The sequence below is a fragment of the Vanessa cardui genome, chromosome 3 (genome assembly GCF_905220365.1).
Source record: "Vanessa cardui chromosome 3, ilVanCard2.1, whole genome shotgun sequence".
Taxonomy (NCBI): Eukaryota; Metazoa; Arthropoda; class Insecta; order Lepidoptera; family Nymphalidae; genus Vanessa; species Vanessa cardui.
Window position 1 is genome coordinate 5,834,522 of NC_061125.1, and position 26,128 is coordinate 5,860,649.

At 31.3% G+C, this 26,128-nt stretch overlaps 1 protein-coding gene across 5 annotated transcripts in view; it reads left to right on the top strand.

Moving 5' to 3' along the window:
• Window positions 1-26,128, top strand: part of LOC124543944 (transcription factor collier) — a 54,881-nt gene that overhangs the window by 19,033 nt on the left and 9,720 nt on the right. For all 5 annotated transcript variants that reach the window (XM_047122280.1, XM_047122279.1, XM_047122276.1 and 2 more), the window contains exons 7-8: window positions 268-336; window positions 24,790-24,871. In XM_047122280.1, the coding sequence (XP_046978236.1) occupies window positions 268-336; window positions 24,790-24,871 (151 nt within the window). The remainder of the gene's footprint in view (window positions 1-267; window positions 337-24,789; window positions 24,872-26,128) is intronic.

Here is a 26,128-nt window from a genome sequence, read left to right on the forward strand (position 1 = left end):
CGTTTTATTAATTTTAAAAATATTATTAAGTTAATCGAACGAAATTTATTTAACTGTCCTATAGAAGACATATTTTTCAGCTGTTGTTTTTATTCTATAATTGCCTTTATATTAAGAAATAGTGTAATATATTTATATTAAACAATTTTGTATGTATACATTAAATTTACTCATACATAACTTTATATTTCATTTTGTACATGTTCTGATATCGTGCACCCATTGAAATAATGATGTAATGTCTATAATTTTGTTTTTTTTTGCCAGTCGATGTTGTGATAAGAAAAGTTGCGGCAACAGAAATGAAACTCCATCGGATCCCGTCATTATAGATCGGTAAGTCCTTATCTTGTTCGTGATCATGTTTATAAAATTATAATATAAAATTGCTGTTTTGAGATAGCGTTTACTATATGTATGATACTGTATAAATTTGGAGACCCCGTGTATAGGTACATGTCAGAATATACCTTTGCTCGCGAGCAAAGTTTTAATAATTGAAACTACCTTACATATATGCATGTTGTACAATAACTACTGTGATTTTTTCTGTTACCACAGAGTAAAAAACATTCTATATATTCAAAAATACACATGAGTTTCAACTTGCCCTATTAACATATTTATTTATTTGTAAATAAAACATTAACTATTGATTTGTACTTGAGATGTTTTGAGTAAGTAATTATGAAAATAAAAGTAAATCTTAAAATATTAAATAAAATTTTAATGTAAATATTTAAAAAATAAGTTATGTTAATACTAGGTTTGAAATATTATTAGGCTCAATTATTATTACTTTAGCTTTGCATAACAACTTATAATAAACGTAAAAAACGTATGACTCGTGTCAAATTTTCCTGCATATGCGAATACACTACATGTTTGGTATACTTGACGTAAAATTCATTTAATTTTGTATTGGTGTCAGAAATAATAGGCCCAATAGTTGCGTTAATCGTCTAGACGTATATTTGATTTACTTTCGATTTTTTAGTTCTTTTTTTAAACCAGCTGAAACATTTAATTGATATTCCTATTATTTATCTTCAACTTTTTAATCATACTTGTGTATTTTGAACATTCATCAAGCGTAATGTCTGCGGACAAAGTTTGCGTCGACAAATGCATTTTTGTGATAAGGAACTTTTAACAGTTTGAAACTTTTTCAAACGTTTTTGTCACATCTGAATACATTTTTACTTTACCAGACACGTCTATGAAAAAAATAATTTTATTACATTTATGTAAAATAATCTTTGTATGAAAATAAACAAATGTAAATCGCACACTATCAATTTAGAGAGTTTATTCCAAGTAAATCAAATCGAAAGGACTCGTTAATATTGGAAACGAAAAGCATTCGGTCACGGCTATTGTTTTGAAAAAAAAAATGTAAGCCACAATTTGCTCTTATGGTATACCCGTAATTGCCTGATGTCTCACGCTGAGTCATTCACTCGGATTCGATGGGGAATTGGAGGAAGCTAATCAGAGTGACAAATATCGAAATTTCAATAGAGTGAGCACTATCCAAAGGTGAGGGTAGTGAAGATCGTGCTGCTTTTATTTCCTATCCTTTTTCGGGAATTCAATTGAGATAGGCGTCTCTCGTTCCGAACGCTCGATATTTCCAATCTAGGGTTGTAGCTATATCGTGCATATTATGGCAGAATATATTACGACAGAAATGTGTCATAGGTTAATATATTCTTGAGACAGATTTAATTTTATAGTCCAAAAGGAAATACACCAATTTAACTTACCTTCTTCTATTACTTAAATTGATTGATTGTTGTATTACAATAATTTCATTGCCATTGAGATTTTCCAAATGCAGAGTTATATGTATACATAAATTTGATACGAAAAAAAAATGAATTATTACAAGTTTGGTATGAAAGCGTTGACAACCCTACCAATTCGTTTGTCGGTTTTGTAATTCGTTCGATTCAAATTTTTTGTACCTTGGAAACAAAAAAATTCAATGACGGCCTTTGTGCGCGAACTTTCCTTTGGTTTTCGACGGGGCATGAAGTTGATCCTGGAATTTCGAAACCACGAATAAACTTGCGATATTTATCGTTTGATGTGTCCAAATTAACGTCAACGCCGTTCGAGTTATTTATAATTAGCTGTTAAAAAATGATTGGAATTTGAATATTCATAGCCTATTATAGCTTTGAGCATCGGTACGTATATTAATTCTGAAGGTCCGAACCGAATTGCCGTACGCATGACATGATTGGCAAGTCAGTAACATCATGGAACATTAATCTATCAACCCGCCTCGCCCATGTAACGTACACTCGTGAACTAATGCGATAATTGAAATTGTGCAATTGCGTGCAAAACGCTGCCACCGAATTCATTATACGGCTTTTGTACTCATGTGTACACCGCCTTTCTGTGTATTGTACTAGTATCTGTTTGGATTAATTATTTTAAATACTTGTTATAACTTTTTTTATTAATTTTTCTTTAAAACATGGCGACTAAGATTTGCTTAAAATAAAGTATTTAAGTTATAATATCTGTAGATTGTGAGCTAAATTAAACCAAATTTTTCCTAATAATATTCTCCAGAAATTATTTTTTATGCATATTTTCTTTATTTACGTATTTTAACACTAATTCGTACCGACTCTGACGAATACTCAAAGCCCTAAGTAGTTTCAAAGACTGTTTTGTAAACTTAGTGAATGATGAACAATTAATTCAAGGGCGCGTAACAAAATACATTAATTGTTACATATTTTCTTCGTTAAATATTTAATGATGAAGCTTACGTCGAAAGGAGCCGTACTTGCGGAGCGAAAGCGTTTGAGCATCGATAACCAGGCGAATAACTGACGTAACGGTAAAAGCAGCCAACAATCCTGAACCCTTCGAATCAGCAGCAATTTGTTAAGTGGATTTTTGCCCGAGACACGATCGCGGCTCGTTGCGCTTCTGTACACAATTTCATTATCTCTGCCCGCCTGCCCGCCCGCCGCTGCTCGCGCCCGGTTCTACTATTAACTTATGCGATGCTGTATTCTATGGAAATTTTCACCGAACATATCTCTCACTGTTGCTTCAAACAAAAACACGTTCGCTGATAATTAAAACCGCATTCGTAAAAGCAACTACTTCAAGAAGTTTTATAATATATGTATATACATAATAGTAAAGTAATATTGCTAGTTCTTTTTTGCTTTTAAGGAGAAGGCATGAAGCTCAATGGAAACCTCGCTGCTCCAACCCTGGTATTACATTATGATACATTCAAATTTCCTCAATAAACATTATAAACACAAATTTTCAATCCCGGATTTAAACATGCAATGTTCAATTGGGATTAAAGATCTCTACGCATTGAACCTTCTCGGCTTACTCACTTTCTATTTACGCTAAGTAAAACAAAGAGCAAAGAAAGAAAGTTGTAAAATTTAAAAAGTTGAACACATCTACCAACACGTCCCCTTTAAAATCGTAGCAATCTATAAAGGTACAATTACAATCACAATATCGATAGGGTGCAGGTACTTTAGGAGATGGACTTTCGAAATCAATTCCGACCCACGCAATCTGTCCCTTCCACGCAATCACTTAAGGATTTTATGAAGCGTAATGATTAAGATGTTTTGTCGTGCTTGAATTTAAAACGCTAGTTGACCGAGGGGTGGGAGGCACCCGCACTAAACTATACTCATAATAAGCATATTGTGATCGGAATAGCTATTAACGGATTAAATGTTAGGTTTAAAGGTTGTTTGTTTATTGAAAAAGGGGAAGAGATAATTGATTACATGCACGGGCACTTAAGGTTTTGATTCTATTTTATTACTGAGACAAGAAAGAATTGTTTTATTAGAACAACTTAGTTCGACTGTGCAGTACTAAACGGAGTAAAGCGCTATGGGCTCACTCGACATATGGATGGCATCTATATTACAATGGGATCTTTACACCCTATTTCGGGTGCGACAAAATCGATTCCAAATTCGATATGACCCTCTTATGCTTGTTACTGAGAAAGAATATTTTATTGACATTAATAATATACTCCACGGTCATATTTAATGTCTTTTTTTCTCGTTTTATAACTTACGCTATTTCATCATAGCATCATTAATTTGTCATGTGGTGTTTTTAATTTATTACTTGTTTATTCAAAAGTAAAGAAAACCTGACTGACGTGTTGTGAGTGTAACTACTGAGTTTCTTGCCTATCTAATCTATTTTCCGAACCGGTGCTTGTGGTAGCTTCACTTGATATATTTTAAATTAAGATTCAAAGGTACTTCTTAAAGCTTACTTGAATAAAGTATATTATGTTTTTGTTTATTAATCTTAGTAGTAAATAAAGTACTGTTCTAATATTTAAAATTTTTACACGATACCGCAATGAAAAATCTATTTCGAAGGCGAAATTCTAATTTTACATTAGGGAAATGTAACGTTCTAAAACCGAGGTTTCCCCGCCTGCAGTTTTCCGGTAATTTTCGGTCCTGTGAACAGTGGTAGGAGCGAATCACGGCTATTATATTATCTCATTAGATACGCCGCGGCGCCGTGCGCCTCTCTTTTCTTTTCGCCAAATAAATTTGTTTCTGAGCGGCTGAATCCTCTATTACGTTTTTGGTATCTACTCGTTTTAAATATAGACTTTTTGTTTCAATTTAAAAGTAAAATCAATGATTTCGTCTTTATATGTTTGTATTTTATTTTCGCTATTTATATAAAAATAAAGCCTATAGAAGCCTATGAAATATTCTTAAGATGATTATCCATTATGAAAAAAATCGTTGCGATTTTACTTCACAAATTTTTGTTCCTTATTTTAAGTTTGAAAGATATTAAAGTCATTTATAAGATTTCAGAAATAGCTAGTTGTTAACACGAGCAATAAATTTATATTACAAATAGTTTGCAAACATAAGTTTGTTGGTGCGCGACCCGAACAGGTTCGCCGTTCTACTGGTAAAGTTTCGATAACTTCATAAGTCTTTATTAATAGGTTCTGCACTCGCTGTTATAAGTAGAAATAGGCGGAAATAACTTTTACATACAACTTTACCGGTGTTTAAAATAGATAATCATTGCAATCGAAACGAATAATTTTGTTGATAAATTTAAATATACAAGTAATATTTTACTAAAACATTTGACAAAATCAGCATACAAAGTGAGACATAACAAAAAATTCGACACACTTTCAGCGTAATGTAAACCAAAAAGAAAACCAGTCCCAAAAGCGTACCCTGGGGAAGGCCGCGCTCCGCAACGGCCCGATACAGACACGACGACTGGTGATTAGGCTCCTTATCCAAAAGATAGCGACAGAAACTGTACAAGACTTAACAACTAGGACCGCTTTCTTATTCCCTCCGACCAAGCATTTTCTTGCCATGGACTTTATCTAATGTCTTCTTTAAGCTTAAAATTTGTATATAATGTTAGCGTGTTTAAGTTTGAATTTAAATATGACACTAGTGAATTTTTTTATCAATTATATTTTATTATATGCAGAATATCGTATTCCACTTAGTCCGATAAATAAACCAAGGCAGTAATGAGACATCTCCTTTCTGATTTATATCGGCGTAGGCACTCAGTGCCCCCTGATTTTTCTACTCGATAAGTCCGGGTGACGATCGTAAATTGAAATATGATAGAGTCGAAGTAATAAGCCTCGGTAATCGTATCGACCCTTCGACGTAGAAGCTCAGTAATGACAAAATTCCATGTTAATTTATAAGTATTGTATTTTCTTCGCTATCATCATTTCGAAGCCATTTATTGTAACCTAAACATTTATTATTATTATATTTTTAAATATGATCTTTATTATGTATATCGTTTTTTTTTACATGCCAAGTTACTAAACTAAAAGGATTCCATTGCTGTTAAGTATATTACTAGCAATATAGTTTGAATCTGCCTACATTATTCTTATATCCACTTTTATCCTAAACCATGTACAAGTCTTCTATCTCAATTTCGACCTCATTTCGGATTCCAATACGTGATTCGTCGGTTCGGAAATTATTCGGTGAAAATTCACCATCTCGTTAGAATGTGCGATCCGGTCGGAGGCGAGCCAACCGCTTGATAAATTGTCTGGAATAATAATGATGAATTGCAACTAGTCGGAACCTCGTGTTGTTTCTAATCTATGAAGCGGTTTTTGCATTACCATTTTTATAAGGTCGAACAATTGTATGCCTGTCAATGTGGATAGTTTTATATTTTTAATGTACCTATAAGTAAAACACTATTATTTAATAATCTACTATCCACTCTTTATTCAATAATGGCGTATGTACCAAATCTATTGCGTCATATTCTTTAAGAAATAAAGATCTAAATCTACTAAGAGATACTTTACTATGTATTGATATGCATACAAGATACATGGAAGTTTATCTTATGATCTTTCTCTTCATCGATGTACGAGATAAATTGTAGACACAAAGCTTGGATTTAAAATCGCAGCTAGCTTATTTTTTGACATTTGAAGTCAAACATATATATTCAAATAAATCAAAGTTTAAAATTATCAATCCACATAATATATCTTAATGAACTTATATTTAAGACGAAAAATGAATTTATTTTTGACTGTGTTATTTAATTATAAGTTTTTCATAAAATTATTTTTATTTCATTTCAATTCCAAATTAGCGAGAAATTTAATAGGAAGAGGACCTCGGCTCGGGATCTTTAATTAGTGACAGGGTTTTATCGTCCGTTTTTTTTGCCTTTTCGTAAAAATATTCAAAGTACTTGAATATTTTTTACGAAAAGGCCGACTTAGAATTTTCAATATTGGAAAACGTATTATTTATAGGTATACCACTGCTTATAATAAGACACTAAAATATACTTTCTCTGCACTAATTTTAATTTTAAACACACTTTTTATCTCGTGTAAGCCTATCTGACTTTCCGTGTAGTTTCCAAAGAAGCAGACTACATCTCAACGGGTGTGTATGGAGGCGACTACTTAAGGATTTACATTACATGTGGCCAATAGTCTTAATAGGCGATAAATATGGTAGCAGAAAACCAATTAACCTACAGAAGTGTTGGGAAAGAGAGTTGACGTCAAACAGTTAGTCGTTAAATTCTGCAAAGAGTTTTTATTCTTCCATGAAACGCTATATCGACGCCATATACATGTGATAACATTAAATGAACAACATAAAGAGCGATTACTTTTTAATAGTTGAAATTCCTCACTTGAACAAAGACAGAACTAGTCCATTAATAAAAAAATTGAAATTAAACATCTTAAAATAAAATTCAAATTAAACGTTTAAAAAAAATTATTTAATTGGTTTAAATCATATTTCAAACTTTGTTAATATTAAAGTAATCTATTTGTTGAAGCATTGTCGCTTTATCGTGTCCAAAATCTATTTCGAAGCAAAAAGTCCTCATTCAAGTTCAATTAAGACGAGTGCCGCATTCAATTAGTCATCAAGATTTGGGTGTAATCATGACTTTTTATTTGATTAATGGCTCTTCAATTTCACGTTATAATTGAGGTTCTCGGATACACTAATATCATTGTTTTAATATCCATTAGCTAAATGTCAGTTATGGTTAAATGGATTTATTTTTATCAGATACTAGCCACCCGACCCGACTTTCCACGAATAGAATCAGTGTCATACATAAATCGTTTATATTAAAGTAAATACAAAGGAATAAAAATGCTGCAAGATCCATCACGCGGAGTACCTAGAACAAATCGACAGAGATTCATCACAATGTATGAATAGTTTCGGATAGAGTACAGTCTAAATTCATTTTTTTTAATCATCACTCGTTTGCGTTTATCTCTCTTTTAAAATATAACTTATTACCTATGTTTCTATTTTTTAAAAAGAGTTTTGATATAATGAGTTTTTATTAATTTTTAATAAATACTTTAGAAGGCATTGTAAACATTTTTTTCTTAAATATACTTAATATTCATTAATTTATAAACTAGATTTAATTATATTTTCTATAAAATTATATGATATTTAGTAATAAAAACAGATGATATAATTTAACTTATTAATAGGAAATCAATCCCAATATATCGCGTATAGTTAGACGGCGAGCACCACTTACGGGGGCATATGCACAGCTGTTAGTCCCCTTTGAAGCGCAAGACGTCAGCGCATTTAAGCATCAATTAATTATTAAGGAGTTTCCTTTGGCTCTTTGACGGCGCCTGTACAACAATGTGGTAGTCTTGATTGCCTGCTTTGTAAATTGCATTAGTGCATTGCGCTTATGTTTTCACTTGTATTTTAGTAAATTTATGCCACACTTTGTTCAAAATATAGAAAATGAAGATGATAGTTCGTTGGTTAATATTAAGTACTTATTTATATACACTGAGTAGTGCGCTGGAATAAGCTTTGAAATCAAATATGAAATAGGATATAAACAATCTTATACATTTAAGAAATAGACCTTATAAAAAATACAATAATTAGTACTTAAAAAATATTTGTCACTGATTTAAAAAAAGTAGTTTTATTAGGATATAAACAATCTTATACATTTAAGAAATAGACCTTATAAAAAATACAATAATTAGTACTTAAAAAATATTTGTCACTGATTTAAAAAAAGTAGTTTTATAGTAGTATCGTAGTATAATAATAGTAGTAGTAGTAATAATCTTATATCGTAGTCGATATTTCAATAATATGTATCGCAAATATATATATTTATTTTTAATAATAAAATATAATATGACAACAAGCTATGATAAAATATTTTATTATTATATTTTAAAGAAGAAAATATGAATAGCTTGCAGAATTCTACAAGAATAGAGTGTAGTTTCGGGGAGTATTTGGGCAAACATATCGCGGGTCGCCTTTGATGGCAGCGCCTTCGATTGTCAGTGTGAATCCAATTTTCGCTTTATATCGCTTGTGTCGGGTCGAGATGCAGTAATACACCAGATATAATTCTAATTTTGGAAAAAAATCCATTCACATTGATTTGGATTTCATATTTATTGAAGAGTAACCTACTTTTGACAATGAATATGTACCTATCACTACATAGTATGAAACACAGTCGCTTTCTCTCTCTCTATATCCTATGCATGCTTAAATCTTTAAAACTACGCAACGGATTTTGATGCAGTTATTTTTAATAGATAGATTGATCCGAGAGATAGGTTAGTATCAGCTACATTTAGTATCAGCTTTGCACCCGAGCGAAACCAGGGTGGGTCGTTAGTATGAAAAAAAAATATATATCTTACGGCAAAGTTTGCATCGAAATTATTCATAATGGATACGAAATTATATTCATAATCGAATTCGTATTCGTCAAATGAAAGTTTCCGAAAACCCACGTTGAACAAAACTACTTTTAATTAATAAAAGTGTTTTATATGGTTTACAGATGTTTAAATGTGAAGAAAGTAGAAGGATATAAAACAAAGTTACCTTTTTTTTAAAATTTTCTGCTTCATAAAATAAAGTAAAATATAAATTGAAATCGAAAAGTGCATTGTAACAGAGTCACGTTGATACAAAAAAGAAATTCGGTTATAGCCGGCTGGGGTCGCTTAAATTGCATTGAGCTGCCCATTAACGCCTTGTCAGATCCGATTCCGATTTATGTTTTGATAAATGAGATAAAAATCATTGAAAGTACAGATACTGGGATTAGATGTAGATAACTTCTGTGTAGTTTTATTCATATGTCACCGTTAATCCTTATTTTACATCAATATAAGCATAAATAACATTAATACTAATTCAATTATTACTTAAAATTTATATAACAAATTGAATTACAATTCACCAGGTTGTGCAGTTATATAAAAGAAATATACCAGTTGCAAAAATTAAATATTGATAATTAGTAATTGCTTTTTGCATAATTATCTTATTTTCTTTTTTTTAATTATTATAAATCAATGATTTCATGACATAGAACTCAATTATGCTTATACTTATATGTAGCTTTGTATGTTACAAATAAAACTACTAGACATTCGTTTTCGTTTACCTTACACTTTCTCTCATTGTCACGGGAAGTTAATGAAAGAATTAGCCTTCATTACAAGTGATACGATTCGTTAAAGTGCCCCTGATCCGAACTTCACTGGAACGTGAGCCCTTCTAATCTGCTATTACAGCGACATATAAAATGCCATTAGAAGTAGAGATAGTACTTTTAGCGACATTATAAAGTTAAATAAAATATTTTTAATCAAGAAATCATCGTCACGCTCTCTATTATAAATTTGTCTTGAAATATAAATAATTTAATGATAGATAATATATTTAAAAAGTAACACAAAATAAAATTTAAAAATGGAATTATTTAAATGCAGTTAAAGTAAGTGGTACTTAGATACTTGGCAGTATTAATTAGTATCGGTACATGAGTGAAGACTTTCGACTTTAATGCATTAATTAAGCCGACCTCGAGCTCCGAAAATCGTCTGGAAACTCTCTCTGCTAAATTAGTGCAGAATTCATTTTCTTTTTAATTCGTCTTCCAAATTCAAACAAGATCTCTTTTTTTATTACGCCGCGCCACATAAAAGGGTAGACCAGGATACGCCGTTCTGCCATTCACTTTCAAACGCTAATTTCTCCTGCCCCAAGATACTGATTGGACGATATATTTAACAATGCTACCGACACGCTTCTCTGCGAAAAAATATATCTAGCGAATTTACTTTTTTTTTCTCAGCGCCGGGATTCCTTATTTTCTATTTGTTTGTTCGCAAAGGTCGGAAGGATCGTGACTAGTGCACGCGTTAATGAGTCTAATACAAATTAAGGGAAGGCTTCATTTGGCTTGCACTTCCGGCGGCTTTTACTTTGACGTTTTTCCGGTTATACAAGCGTATTATGGGTACACTGCCCATGGAAAGCCTTAACGGGAGGTCGTTTGCTGCGCTGCCAGCTTTCTAAGATTAATGACATGACGTCAAGACGGTTTGTAAGAGACCAATTCGAAAAACTAAATGGCAATTAAGTTAATATGTTAAATTAGATTAACATAGCGTTTTATTGGACATTGTATTGAAGTTACATTCGTATGAAGATCTCCGCCATTATGCTAATTTGCAAATTTTGTTAATTTGTCTAAATAATTGACTTTTAGTTTATCGGTATAAAGAGTGAAGTATTAAAAATCTGAAAATATATAATACATCTCGCGCTGCGGCCAAAATATTATCGACTAGCCTATAAAAATTGAGAACTGATGCCAGAACAAGAAAGAATTAGATATTACAAGTATGTTAGAGAAGGACGTATATATCGTAGGATCTTTGGAAATTCGATGGTAGCGTTTGCTTTCTTTCCATCGTTTTATCGCGGTCGTTATATTTTGATAGAGCAGTTTTGTACGAGGGATCCTACCAAACGTTTATATTTTAGTTGTCCATTCGTAAAACACGAATTTTATTTTTGCTTGCTGTTTAATTCGATATTACATTCACAAAAATTAATTCAAAAATTTTAAACGCACATATACATTTGACTTATTTTTGTACTAAGACAAAGATTGTCTAATATCTTCTTAATATTATATAAGGAAATCGTTTAAATAAATTCATAACCCACTAAAAGTTAAAGAAATTACATATTTACGTTATAAAATATGTTATTATGAATCGCACAAATATTATCACCTAGAATTCAGTGAGAAACCAGGTAGCAGGACCTAAATATGCTTACCTTAAAAGTTTCCAAGTGATAAATGTACCGTAGGGTTCTCGAATATAAAATTTGTACATTCGCGATAAAAATCACTAATTTTTAAAACTATTAGTCTTGTCTTTTTGGCTGATTCTCTTGCCTGTTATTAGAGAGTGATTTAATATTAAATAAACACTGAGAAAAGATAAATGATTATAGAAGAATAAGGTTGTTCTAGTCGCTAGTTTAGAAGGTATATTCGACGTACCGAGTTCCAATTATTGGTTGACTTAGTAACAGTTTATACATTTTTATATTAAGAATTTTACATACTGCCAAAATTGGTAGCGTTCTACCCACATTTTTGGATAGTTCAATTTCAGATTCACTGGTCTTGTCTGATTGGTTTAAGTTATGACGGTGAAGAAAGTGTATAAATATGTGTTTTGCACATAATTGCTCTGCACATCTCTGTGTGGGTCACTATACCTATCGCTCTAGCCGTAACATTGTCAGGAATATATTACTTTTATTTTTATATTTCGATAACATTATTAACATTAAAAAAATCAAGTCATTTATTCACACTCTATATGAGCCATACTTCCTTTTCATCTGAATTCTCTTAAAAAAACGACTGTAAAGCACGCCTATCATAACAAAGAATTGGCGAAGAAATATCAAAAGAAACTATAATTTAAAAATAAATGCGTATACTTAATTCACATATGTAAATTAAGGATGATAATATTACATTACCCAATATATTAGCTGAGTTAAAATGTTAAAACGTCTTGAACGTGAGTGTAGCCTTCCTATAATAACTTGGCGAGACCCTCTTGCGAAAATGATACAGTGCGCATTGCAACTATATATTCCGTTCCCCGTTCGAACTGAGGTAACAGTAAAACATCTTAAATGTTGCTACTATAATAAAACTTTTATAGATAAATTCATAAATAAATCTGTTCGATGATTTGTTTTTAATTTGTAAAAAATAAAATACATTTTTAGATTTCGAATTGATAAAAAAATGTATTTAATTATTGGCAATTATACTCTCAGACCGGCACTCTCTCTCACTGGCAATCAGTAAGTCATTTTGTTTGAAAATACTTTTAAAATATCTATTTATCAATACTAATTTTTAATATTTTTTTCTTAAATTAATCATCTCACGCACACTAAATGATGAAATGTAAATACGAGTGGTACTACTGCACGATACTAATGCACGACGATAATGTGACTTAGTAATAGATATCTATACAAAAATAATTTACTTACTATACTACATAGGATCATTCATATCTCCAATTTTTACAAATAATACTTAATAAAATACTTTTATTATTATTGACAGTCCAAATGTAAATAATACAACTAGGAACATCGATCTATATTAAAGATGAATTAACGATACTAAAAATAAATTGAATAACTACGTAATACTTGGATTTACTACATAAATATTTAAGTTAATTACCAAGCAATTACAGATATTCCATGAAAGACAGTTTTTTTAACAGTCCGTTAGTTCCATTCCATCCGTTCCAAGAATTTTCCACGTTATTTGCGATAATTTATTTAACACTATATATGCTCGTACCATGAAATAAGGGCTGTGAATTGAAACATAAATGAAGCGAGCGTTTTAAAAGTCAAAGGTGGTTGCCCGGATCTGACATCGTGATCTTTGAATAAGATCCACACATTCAATCTACTTGACCATCTCGGTTCTGTGTATGCGTGTCAATAATATAATATACTGTGAGTCATCACCCTTGACCATATGTCAAATGAAGCAAACGATATTAATCCTTATTACTGATAGTAATAAGTGTCATTACATCCACAATTTTGATAAAACAAACCCTTTATCCTCAACCCATTGTGATATGATCAATAGAGCATATGAAAACGCGTCCGAATTTCCAAATAATAAATTATCCGCCTTGTCCGCTTACCTCGGGTTAACCGGCTTTTATAAACTACCCGGGTAATTTATAACTATTACCCGGCTGAAAACGATCACGTGATATCACTTTATAGCATATTCACCCGGTAAATATGAACGCGTCGAACGTAAATACTGCGTTTTGCATAAAATGGTATACAGTTTTAAAATAGTTTTAAATATAGAATTTTTTTTTTATTATTATCTAAGGTTTCTCACTTGATCAAGAGTTTAATGGCAAATAATATAATTTTGCATATCAGTAATAGGTATACTCCGTTATGCTATAATTAACATTCACGAAATTAAGCTTCGCTGGCTTAAGTTCTTTAGTATATACATATGTATAAATAAATTTTAAAATGATAATATTATTTGTAGTATTGAACAATAGTGACGTACCTCTATAAATGAATATTGATCTTATAAGTATATATAGTTTGTAAATCGTCATTAAATTTTCAACACATGATTAAAGTATTATACAGTTACAATAAGTGCTTGGGCGTGAAAGAGCAAAAGATAGACAGAGTAACTTTCGCATATATAATATTATTAGTATAGATAACATCAACACATACATTCGCCGTGCATGTTTTTATGACCAGGTAACATCACAGTATAAGTTTTATTTGGTGGGTATTATTTTTGGTGATACAATCATTTGTAATATTACATTTGTAATATTAGTCATTATTCATAAGCATTCGTTACCTTGTACAAATACCGACTCCAAAAATATCTGCGATTGTTATTTGTATTTGTAAAATATAAACAGCAATGACCTTTATTTTAAAATAATCTTTTTAATTCTTACCTGAAATCCTTAGAAGAGGTTCGGATGTTCATTAATCTTCTTTTAGTCGAACAAAAGTAGCAACTAATGTTAATCTAGAAAATGTATTTTTAATGATATGTTTAAGTTCTCGAAGGTAAAAGTATTTATATGTAATTTAAAGTTATTATAGTTCGAATATATATATTTTTTCGAATTCGATTCGATCGATGTCGAATATACATATATGTAGTGTATCTGAATACTTAACAGTTAAAATCGGTTGTGATTACTTTTATCGTTAACACCGAATTCAGCAAACCAAAATTACAATTTTATGTAGGTATTCAATAAAATTCAATTCGTGTACAAGAAATACAGAATAGAGTTATAATTAAAACTACATAACTAAGACGATTTTTGGTCGAAACTAAAACGAGTTTATTAATACTTAAATTTGCTTATCTAAACATTACCGAGGAAACAAACTATCTTACCTCGCTACAAGTACGTACTTAATGTAATCGCGCTCAATATCCTTTGTTCACTTTCAGACTCATTAAAAAGGCGATGCAATTTAATGAGTTGATAGTGTGCGTTAACCCTCGCTACGTTTGCAAATACGGTTAATTATTGCAATCAATTTAGGGCCTTAAGTCACTTGAAATAGAATCGAAACTTGTTTAAAAAGATTCGTTTGTGTATTAGTATGTAGGGGTCGAAGATTAGTGGCTCACGCCTACTATCGGGAGCGCTGAGCGGCTGATGGTACCCTGGAGTGTAGTTACAATTAGAGTGGTGCCCACAATGAAGTGACGCGTAATGTTGGACCTTGTCTTTGTATGTTGATTGTGCCCGAAAGAGGTCGAGCTGAATGCGGAATTTTAGGCCAGGCGGCTCTGTACTAATACATTTAGTTTTTAGTTTTGTTGCATTATTATTTAATAATATAAACAGTGTTCGTATTACTATGAAATAAAATAATAAAAGGATATGAAAATGACTTTAACAATATGATATAATAATATTTATATTCTGCTATATAAATATTAATAATCCATAATATACAATTAATAATATAAAGATGTTTCGTAACCATATTTTATTATTTTCAACCGACTTCCAAAAGGAGGAGGTTATCAATTCGTCTGTATTTTTTTTTTTTTTTTTTTTTTTTTTTTATGTTTGTTACCTCATAACTTTTCACTGGGTGGACCGATTTTGATAATTTTTTTTTGTTTGAAAGGTAGTGCTTCCCGTGGGGTCCCATTTTTTTTATTTTTTTTTCCGATGATGGTATCCATGTGAAAACGACATAAGTCTCAAATTTGCATTATGTATATGCGCGACAAATAGGTGAATAACTGAAAATCACGTCAACCAATTTTGATAATTCTTTTTTTATTATAAAATATATATTTCAAGGGTAATTTGGTGAAAGTTTGGTAAGGTTCTGAGCACAGGATCCATGACAAAGTAACGGAACGGAAGGGAACGGAACAATTCAGAGGAGCACGTTAGCGATACTCGGTCGAATCTTTTATTTATAGGTTATTTGGATATTTGAGTCACCTTCCGTAATGTGGTTATGTTTATGTAATTATCATAGTCGAATATTATAATTAACTAGCTACCCACCCCGGCTTCGCACGGGTGCAATACTGATACTACATATAATATACTACAGAATTTGTTTATATACGACATCACATCGCAAACTTCTAAAATTATCAGTGTTTCTTTACTATATTGTTCATGTATTATATACACAAATCTTCCCCTTGAATCACACTATCTTTTAAAAAAAACCGCATCAAAATCCGTTGCGTAGATTTAAAGATATAGGGACAGAGAAAGCGACTTTGTTTTATGCTATGTAGTGATGGAACTCCTATACGGCTCGCAGTTAGGGTGCGATATGGGGCAGAATTTCTTACTATCTTTAATCAAATTTTATGTATGTGATGTGATGTCATATGATGTACGAAATATAGTTGGTCTTTTTCAAAGTTTTTTTGCTGAGTTCGATTACAGCTCTTTCGAGGGATCCTTGTAGTTTACGCCGCGTGACGTATTAAATCCGCATTTTCGAAAGTCTATTTTTGCTTTATTCGCAAGTTTCCTTTGAAATTGTCCTCGAAGTAGTTTCTGACTCATATAAACGGAACGCTTAATCTATACATATTAAAAAAAAATTAGTTAGTCAACATCAGCTTCACTTAAAATCAAAAAATAAATAAAATTTTAACAAAAAGAAAAACCGACTTCAAACAAAACACTATTTTAAAACAAATGAATATGCACAAAAAAGTAATAAAAATAATTGCGTATTCAACATATTTTTTAGAGTCTTCCTAAGTTAAATGAAATGAAAAATATTAGACTACTTAAAAGTCGATTAACGATTATATCATGTAGTTATAGTTATTGGTATATTTGGAGCCGGTGTCAGCCACGGTGCCCTTGCCCCAACAATCAAAAGAAAGAAACGATACGAGCCCCTTGATTGATTCAGTATATTATTGTGTAAAAGGTAATTTGTAAAAAACATATTTGTTAAAGTATTCTCGTATTGTTTTTTGATAGATATACTGTAGGGTTTTATTGGCTGACACCGACTCCAAATATAACAATAATTATAACTACATAATATAATCGTTAATCGACTTTTAAGTAGTCTAATATTTTTCATTTCATTTAACTTAGGAAGACTCTAAAAAATATGTTGAATACGCAATTATTTTTATTACTTTTTCGTGCATATTCATTTGTTTTAAAATAGTGTTTTGTTTGAAGTCGGTTTTTCTTTTTGTTAAAATTTTATTTCTGTATCAAGTGTCCACATGAAATTGGTATGATATTGAGTATGACATAATGCTTATCATATGGCATCCATTCGTGCTAAAGCTACAAGATTCGTAGAGCATTTACTCGTAGCTCATCTACGTCACTACATATAATAGGTAAAGTCGTTGTAAAAAGCGGATGGTCGGGAAATATAACGTAGGTATTTTTAGCTGAGCTCCGTAGCGGGGAAAGGCTTACAAGCCACGAGCGATTGGACGATGTCAGCGAGTACTGTCAATTGGAAGATACGCCGAGCGCTTTTAGACTCGGCCGACTCGGGGATATAGAAAATGTTAAAAATACGTTTTGGAAACGAACATTGAACTATCTTGTTATGCCGTAAATTGAAAAAGTTCTATGCAAGACTTTTATGAAATATAAATATTGATTATTATAAAATAAAAAAAATTATGATTCTTTTTAAATGTCTTGTCTTGTCATTTCCTAATAAAATATCGTTATATTTAATGTTCACGAAACTGAAACAATTATCAAAATAATTGAGGCAGGATGACTGATGATATTTATTGTGAAGTTATCTCAAACTGTTACGTTTACTGCGGGGCTCTATGAAAGGAGAGGTTTTATCGCGTTTCCATGGCAACGACGCTTCGTCGCGATATCCTTCACTCGACACAAAGAAAAAACTATTTTAGCTATAAAAGCTATATATACGTATAAAAGCTGAAGGGCAATTTACGTACTAAATAAATATTTATCCTTAGTATCTCTTATCACTACTTAAATAAGTAAATTAAAGTTGCGGTAACAATGATTTGTTTTTTTAGCCACTCATTTTTAATTTACGTTACAAATAAGCCGAGGTGATCTAATGGCTAAAATAACATATTTTGTTTAGGTTATCTAGCCGTACTTAATGGAATTACAAATCGCGCAGCTTGATAGAATATCTTTCAAGCTGTCTGTACTTATGAATTGGTAATAAATAGTATTTACTTTTACCTGAATACAATAAACTAGAACTGAGATGGCCCAGTAGTTAGAACGCGTGCGTCTTAACTGATGATTTTGGGTTTAAACCCAGGCATTGAAATATCGTGGTGGAATATGTTCAAACTCTCTCCTCCTAGGAGAGAGTTTGAACATATTCTGTTACTTCTTTCTGTTACTTGACTTCACTAAACTAAACTATAATTTATAATATAATAAGTATGAGCAATAAAACTAACTATATGTATGTATGATTGAACATAAACACTCTTAGGACGTAATACCGAATACAGCAAGACTCGATTATGTTATTATAAGCTTCTTAAATTCCCAAACGCAAAGTTCGATTCATGCACATTCCAATGAATGATGCGTATGGAAATCGTTGTTATTGTACTCTATTTACGCGTCAGAGACGGGGACCAGTTAACCCTTGAATTCGTACGTACTGAAATATTAACGCTCGCTATAGGCGCACGCGGAAAAACAAAGTCGAAAACTGGGTCCGTTATAGGCCCGTCGCACGCCGCCAAAGATTATTTGCCCGCACGGGTAAAGTTCGCAGAGCGGATATAAATATAAATATGAGACAACATCACATACATTACTCTGATCCCGATGTAAGCACTTGTGTTATGGAAATCAGAAGTAACGACGGTACCACAAACACCCAGTCCCAAGACAACATACAAAACTAATCTACTACATCGACTCGGCCGGGAATCGAACCCGGGACCTCAGAATGGTGTACCCATGAAAACCGGTGTACACACCATTCGACCACGGAGGTCGTTGGACACTTAAATGTTTACGTCACAAAAAGTTTGTGTCCAATTTGTCATATGCATATTGATAATGGACCAATTTTTAATTAAATAAGTAGGTACATATTTCTATGTTAAGCGATTTCAAGATAAAGAAAAATGTTTTAAATTAAAAACATTCAATGCAATTTTTTTTTATTTATTCATCATTTTCAGTTTTAATAAAAAAGATACATATTTTTAGTCAATCTTCCGGCTACTTAATCTTTGGCGTCCGCATGGCGTGTCGGTATTGAGTGGAGCGGGGCGTAGGGAGTCGCGGGCCCAGGGGACCGCCTCCCGAGGGAGCAGGGGGGCGAAAGGTTAAAAGGGAAAAGTTATAAGAGACCGCTTGTTGTCAGTGCGAGTTCTTCGCGAACGTTCGATTGCCGAATGCGGTTTCGGGTTTGAATGTTTTCTGTTGTTCGAACATTTCCGACAATCGTTATTGCTCGAGTTAGTTTAGGGTTAAGTTTGTTGTGAAAGGAAATACAAATAAAAATAAATTAATTTTATTTAAATACAAATCATACTGAATCTTATAGTTTGACTGTTGAAATGTTATTAATAATATAAATAAATATTTAGGAAAAGATAATTTTATTTTTAATGATTTTTATAAATAAAAAAATATATAAATATTTATAAATATTGATACGTTTCTGTATTTTAGAACGTGATATATGGTTTTCTTTTTAAACTATTTGAAAGGAACATCCATGCAAATAAACATAGTATATAGAGGGCGGGGTGTGAGGCGGGTGGCATTCAAGTGTACCGACTTGAAAGGCCCCTTTCCGCCCCCTCACCGCGACTTAATGCCGTAGTAGATTTTTTCCGACGTATAGTTGGGAATATGCGAGTAAAAATAAAACTATAAAATGTAAGCGTTTTATACAAAATAATGAACCAATTTCATTGTTATTAAAGCCCTATTCATACAAATATATAACAAAAGCTTAAAAGATACATAATAATGATTTTGTTTAAAAATATTTAAACACAAAAAAAGGTATTATTTTTTTTTTGTTATACTTATTGTAAGAATCCTTAGCCCTTGTTGAAGATATTTAAAAAAAATCCTTTTCGTAGCTCATGAAATAACTTACATCCTTCCTGTTATCCATCCTTGTTATGCTTAAAGCCTCATAAATACCCACCCGCTTTGATTCTATCTTTTTATCTTTACTGTTTTAACCTTCGATACATACATAATTATATGATATTCAAAATAATATTTACCTTTTTAATCTGATGTTAGATTTAGTCGTCAATAGATAGTTTCCTTCAAAGTAGTTTGACGTCATAGAGCAAGTTTTGTATCAATTCTTAACGTTAAGATTAAGTGAGTCAATATTATTATATTAGCTATATACAGTCTGTATATGATCCACTGCTGGGAGCTTTCCTCTCCTTGAGAAGAGCTTTCGTAGATACATATTTGGCGGTCATATTACAATATCAAACACCAAAAATATTCTTTAATGCTTGCTCATATTTGAACCCGCAAACTTCGGTTAAGGTTCGCTCGATCTGAGCGATGTCAGCTTTTGTATTAATTTATACCAAAGGAATATAACGTAATGGCTTATAGACAGCCTTACTATTAGTAGGTATTCACTCGTCAGCCTTCCTAGTATCAATAAAAAAAAATCAATGTCGCTTACGACATTTCGTTTGATATCAAAAGATAAGCCTTAACGGATAGGGCTATATAATATACGAGAAGGGATGAAAACCAGGGGTAGTTTTTACGACGAAAAATACAGTTACCTTTCTGTTCGTGATGCGATAGGTAAATATTTTCTATATAGGCGGGCGCTTTTATTGGGAACAGTTTGATTTTGTCGCAGTGTTTCTTACGCAACTACGAACCGACTACGGTTAGAAGTTTTTTTTTTTCGATTGCAGTAGTCTATACAAAATCTTCTATTTGTATTTTTCCGTGTAATATACCTACACAAATTGTCAAAAGTTGTTATGTTTCTACAACGGTTATGTCTAAAAAAAAATAGCTAAGTTTCCTATTATTTAAGCCCGATAATAGTTGTACATTATTTATTACTAAATTAAATATATATCATCATAATATTTATAACACATTAGAACTTAATAAATCTTTCATTTATAATACCATAATGTCTCAGTAAAATAGTAATTTAATAGATATATCTGTCTCGTTTTTATGTAATAAAGATTCGTTTGAAGTAAAATGTCATCAAACCCCACCGCTGGGCTAAAGTTACTCATGCACTCTATTCCAATGTGGTCAAGATGATATGAATCATGAAGGTCTTTCCAGTTTTGTAATATTTTCCTTGTCATCCGATTAAGTTTAATTCACATTTTCAGTGAAAGTATTACTCACTTATACGTAAAAGTAATTTAGTAGAAACAGTAGTAGTTTGAATTATTTTGTTCCGGTTTGAAGGTTAATTGAAACAGTGTAATTACAGTCACAAGAGACATATTATCTCAAGTCTTTATGATATTTCAAACACTTCAATTGTAAACTAATGGTCAGCCATGTGACCACATGCTATAAAGCGGTGATCTGTTGTAATATGTTTAAATAAGAATAAGCAGGGTAAATCAAAGTTTAAGTTAAGTTACTCGTGTCTCATCCACTGGGCCATCTCAACTCAATACATCGTAGGATCATGCTCAATCAACTTACTTACTTACTTACTTATGGACTTCCAGACAGGATAAATTACATACATATGTAATTGTAAATAACTAACATCACTGTATCTTTAAATGGTGAAAAAGATTCACTACTGAGTTTCTTGACGTTTCTTCCCGGTAGAACCTACTTTCCGAACCGGTGGTAGCTCCACTTAATTGTTAAATGACGATTCAAAAGTGCTTGTAAAAGTTTATATATATGACTATATTTATAATAATTCAAACGATACTTCGATCCAGACGTTAAAATGTTAATTAGTAATGAAATTGAGTATGAATTGGTAAAACTAAGTAACGAAAATAAAGAGTTACACAATGTTTCATTAGTGCAACCTCATTCAGCGGCACATAAGGCGTCGTAGTCGTAAATTACGACTTGCCTCGTATAAATTAGCACCTGTCGAGTCTCTAGTATTGCGAACAGTGCACCGTGTCTAAGCTAAAGTTAGTATAAATAGTTAGTAGACTCCGACATTTTCCCTAGATGCATTTTTACTTGGTTTTCTAGTTTTACGAAAAAATTTCTATGCGAGTTATCAATAAAAAAAAAGAATTACCCGACTGCCAAAGAAGGAGGGTAATGTTTTTCGAGTGTATGTAAGTATGTATGTATGTCTTTTCCTTTGTGACCTCCTGTAGCCTAAACGGCTTGATGGATTTTGATGTATGAGGTATCGTTAGATTTGTCTTGATTACGGGAGTGTCATAGGATACATTTTATCCTAAAAGTCCCACGGGATAAAGACATAATAATATTTTTTCTAAATTTCCCTTTAAAAAAATATGTATGCGGTATCATTAGATTCATTTCAATCACGGGAGTAATTAATATAGGATACGTTTTTTCTCAAAATTCCCACGGGAACATGTTAATTCTGCGTCAACGCAAAGCAACTCATGCGTTAGCATACAACATTTTCGTTAAATAAAAACAGCTAAAAAGTTATAAATAAAAAAATTATTATTAAAAAAACAAAATACCCGACTGCACACTAAAAAAAGAGTAAAACAAGCCCCACAATAATATTGATCAATCAAATGCTAAAAACTAATTATGTAATACCGTTTAAACAATACCCATTTAGAAATAATATCAAGTATTTCAATGTAAACTTTATTGATTACAGATTATTTAAATTTATATGATATATAATACATAATCAATATTATAGCTTAGTCGTGATAAATAGAAAAAAAATATCGTATTTATTTTTTGTTGAGAAATAAGCAAACTGTCCGTCTAATAGATTTTACTTAGCGGTATTCGCTATCATCCCAGGGCTTAGGGCTGACCGCAAGAGTAATTTAAACGTACAACCGGTGTCAGTTGACCTTTGTGGATTCCTTAAAGACTATACCCATTTTATATAAATGTTTCACTATCTTCAAATAAGCATTAGTGTAATCGAAAATAATACTAATATGATTGTAACAAAAAAATCTTATTTGAAATTCTTTTTTTAAAAAAATATTCCAATACTACTGTTAATATGGTTAAGATGACAGAATCCATTCGTCTTTTCTTCTAAAATAAAATCTCCATACCTCTATTTGGTTTCGTTTGACGTGTAAACTAACTCGCAATATTGTGACATAAGGTGTTTAACATAAATAATGCGGACAGATGTGCGATGCCGCGGGCTCTACAAATACGTTCGCGGCACAATGTTCATATCTGCCCCGTGTTGACTTTTATTGAGGAGATATCACACCTCCTTTGAAACATATACGTTTTATTTTTAATAGCAACAATTTTTATGTAAACTTTTTTTATATTAATTCTTTTTTTAAAAAGTCATCAAGTGTTAATATGATACAACCAATTTAGAACACTCCTATATTTATCTCTAATGAAAGGCACTTATGAAATAATTTATGCAATGAGAAGCCGTCTTAGACATTTTAGGTATTAACATTCATGTGAATATTTATAAAGTGCGTGTGTAAGTTGTAGCAACTCTCGCTATATCCACATCTGTTGGCACAGCAATATTCGGCGTGGCGGCATTGCCGGTGCCGGAGGCTATGTAAAATATTTCTGCTAAAGCATTCATCGTGATCGCCTGCCTGATCGCGCGCTCTACGTTACGCACCAACCAACTTACTCCTCCACCCCGAGAGATCCTTAACACAACATCACAAAGCCTATTTTTGAATGTCAGGAACGTACACCCAATATTGCAAAGATCAACTATTGTGTGTAATCCGATATGCCGGTAGTTGAGCCTATAGACTTTCATTGAAAATTGTTTGATTTAGTTTAAAGCTAACAGTTTCATGTAAAAGGTTCGTAATATTTTTTCTCTACCAAATTTAGACAAAAACTTGTGAACTTCGCACTCGAACGCTTAATTGCTGTTTCACAAAAACGGGCATGAAGGAGCGGAAGATACAAATTTGTGAACGCGAGAAACAAATTAATACTATAATAGGGAGTTTACGGTTTCTACTGAAGTGGAAACAGCTGGGAGATGTGCTCCAAAGCGATTTCGGTGCTGCGACAATAAATTGAAATCATTAATAAGTAACTTACCGAGTTAGTAGTACGTATTATTATTTTTTAAATCTATTTTTATTTTAACGTTATTCTTATGTTACATTGCCGGGACATGTAACTACTTATGAGGAGAACGTTTCGGAACTTTTTCAGCACACTAATAAGCAACCTGCATATGAAACACATATCTGATGAAATTTCACCCAAAGTCGGTTTCTTTTCGGTACTTTCCTCTATCTTTGGGTACAATATTAATTATTAATACAAATTAGGTAGAAGAAAAGTAACAATAGTCCGAGTTTACACTTGAAATATGCAAGTTAACCACAAGGCTATCGCGCCTTTAATTTATGATGTTCAATGTAAAAAAAGTATAAAGGTTTATATTTATAAATTTTAAGCTAAATATATATTTTTACGATTAAGTACGATACTTCAATGTGTTTGTTGTTAGTTAGACTAATGAATATCTTCCGCCCAATTAGACTTTACAACACACGTTCACATACTTTCTTAAAAACCATCTTAAATTATGAACACATTTCATCGTTTAGAAAATAAGGAACATAAATATAACTAACCGTTTGCTTTTTTTGTTTCAGATTTTTTCTAAAATTCTTCCTGAAATGCAATCAAAATTGTTTGAAAAACGCCGGCAACCCGCGTGATATGAGAAGGTTTCAAGTAAGTTTCATTACATAAATCCAATATTAAGCTAATAATAAAAATTAAGTGTATATAAGTCGTAAAGCTCGATGATTGGTTTGTATGGAAGTATTTAATAAACTTCTTATAATTTTTTTTCCTAAAACTCAAGATTATTTATATACACAAAACGTAAAACCTGGCCTTACCTGTTCCATAAGTATATCTCTCGACCTATCTCAACGAATAGGTATAACATGTTAAAATATCAGATTTTATTTGTACTCTTGTGTCATATGCCATAATATTTATAATCAAATTTAATTTTTTTACGCATGTCAAAGAAAATTTTAGTTTAATTTTATAAAACTATATTCTTATTGGAAATAAAAATTCTTGCTGTAAAGGTGTTCAATAATATATTTTTTGTGAGAAAAATCATCACGTACAAGTGTAAGTCTTGTTTTGACTGTGTTGCTTTGATTTTGGTCTAAGTAAAAACGATTTTTAGGAATATATTATGCTATGAATATATTTAAATAATAAAAAAAATATTGCTAAAATTGTTAATGTGACAATTATATTCGTAATTATATAAAATATATTATATTCATAAATATATATATTAGTTATTAATTTGCCATTATGAAGATTAATCCTCGTACACATGCTGTAGTTAGTACCACTAAAATATACCCCATTATGTTCTGTATATATTATTATATACCTAACATATTCAAAATGTCTTAAATTGTTTTTTACATTTTTAAAACTTCATCAGTTTATTATTTTAATTATTATTTACTTATATTAAAACATCAACATGAATTAAAAATCTGTTTAAAAAAATATATACCAATGAAACTTTAAAAAAAGATAGTTAAATATATAATATTTATAGATAATTATTTTGGATGAATTTGAGTTTTTTTTATATATAATTAAAAAATATATATTCCAAGTGACTTATACCGTTTGTAATTGTACCATTCACTCGTATCACCCTCAGCTGAAGGAAGGGTTGCATTCACGGCTCCTGAATATTTGAAGCGCCTCCAATTTAGGGGTAGGATTAAATTAAATTTATTTATGTGAGTTTATCTATTTATTCGAGATCTTTTCTTCTTTGATTTTTACATCGTATACCCAAATCTAATTCTGGTAATATTAGAAATTCAAATCTAATTAATGTTAATGACAGTAATAATGACTTACTCCTTTAAGGTTCATTTTTCAATCGTCAATTAAAATGTTTGAAAACTTTATATAGAAAAATTGTCAAATGTCATATAATTC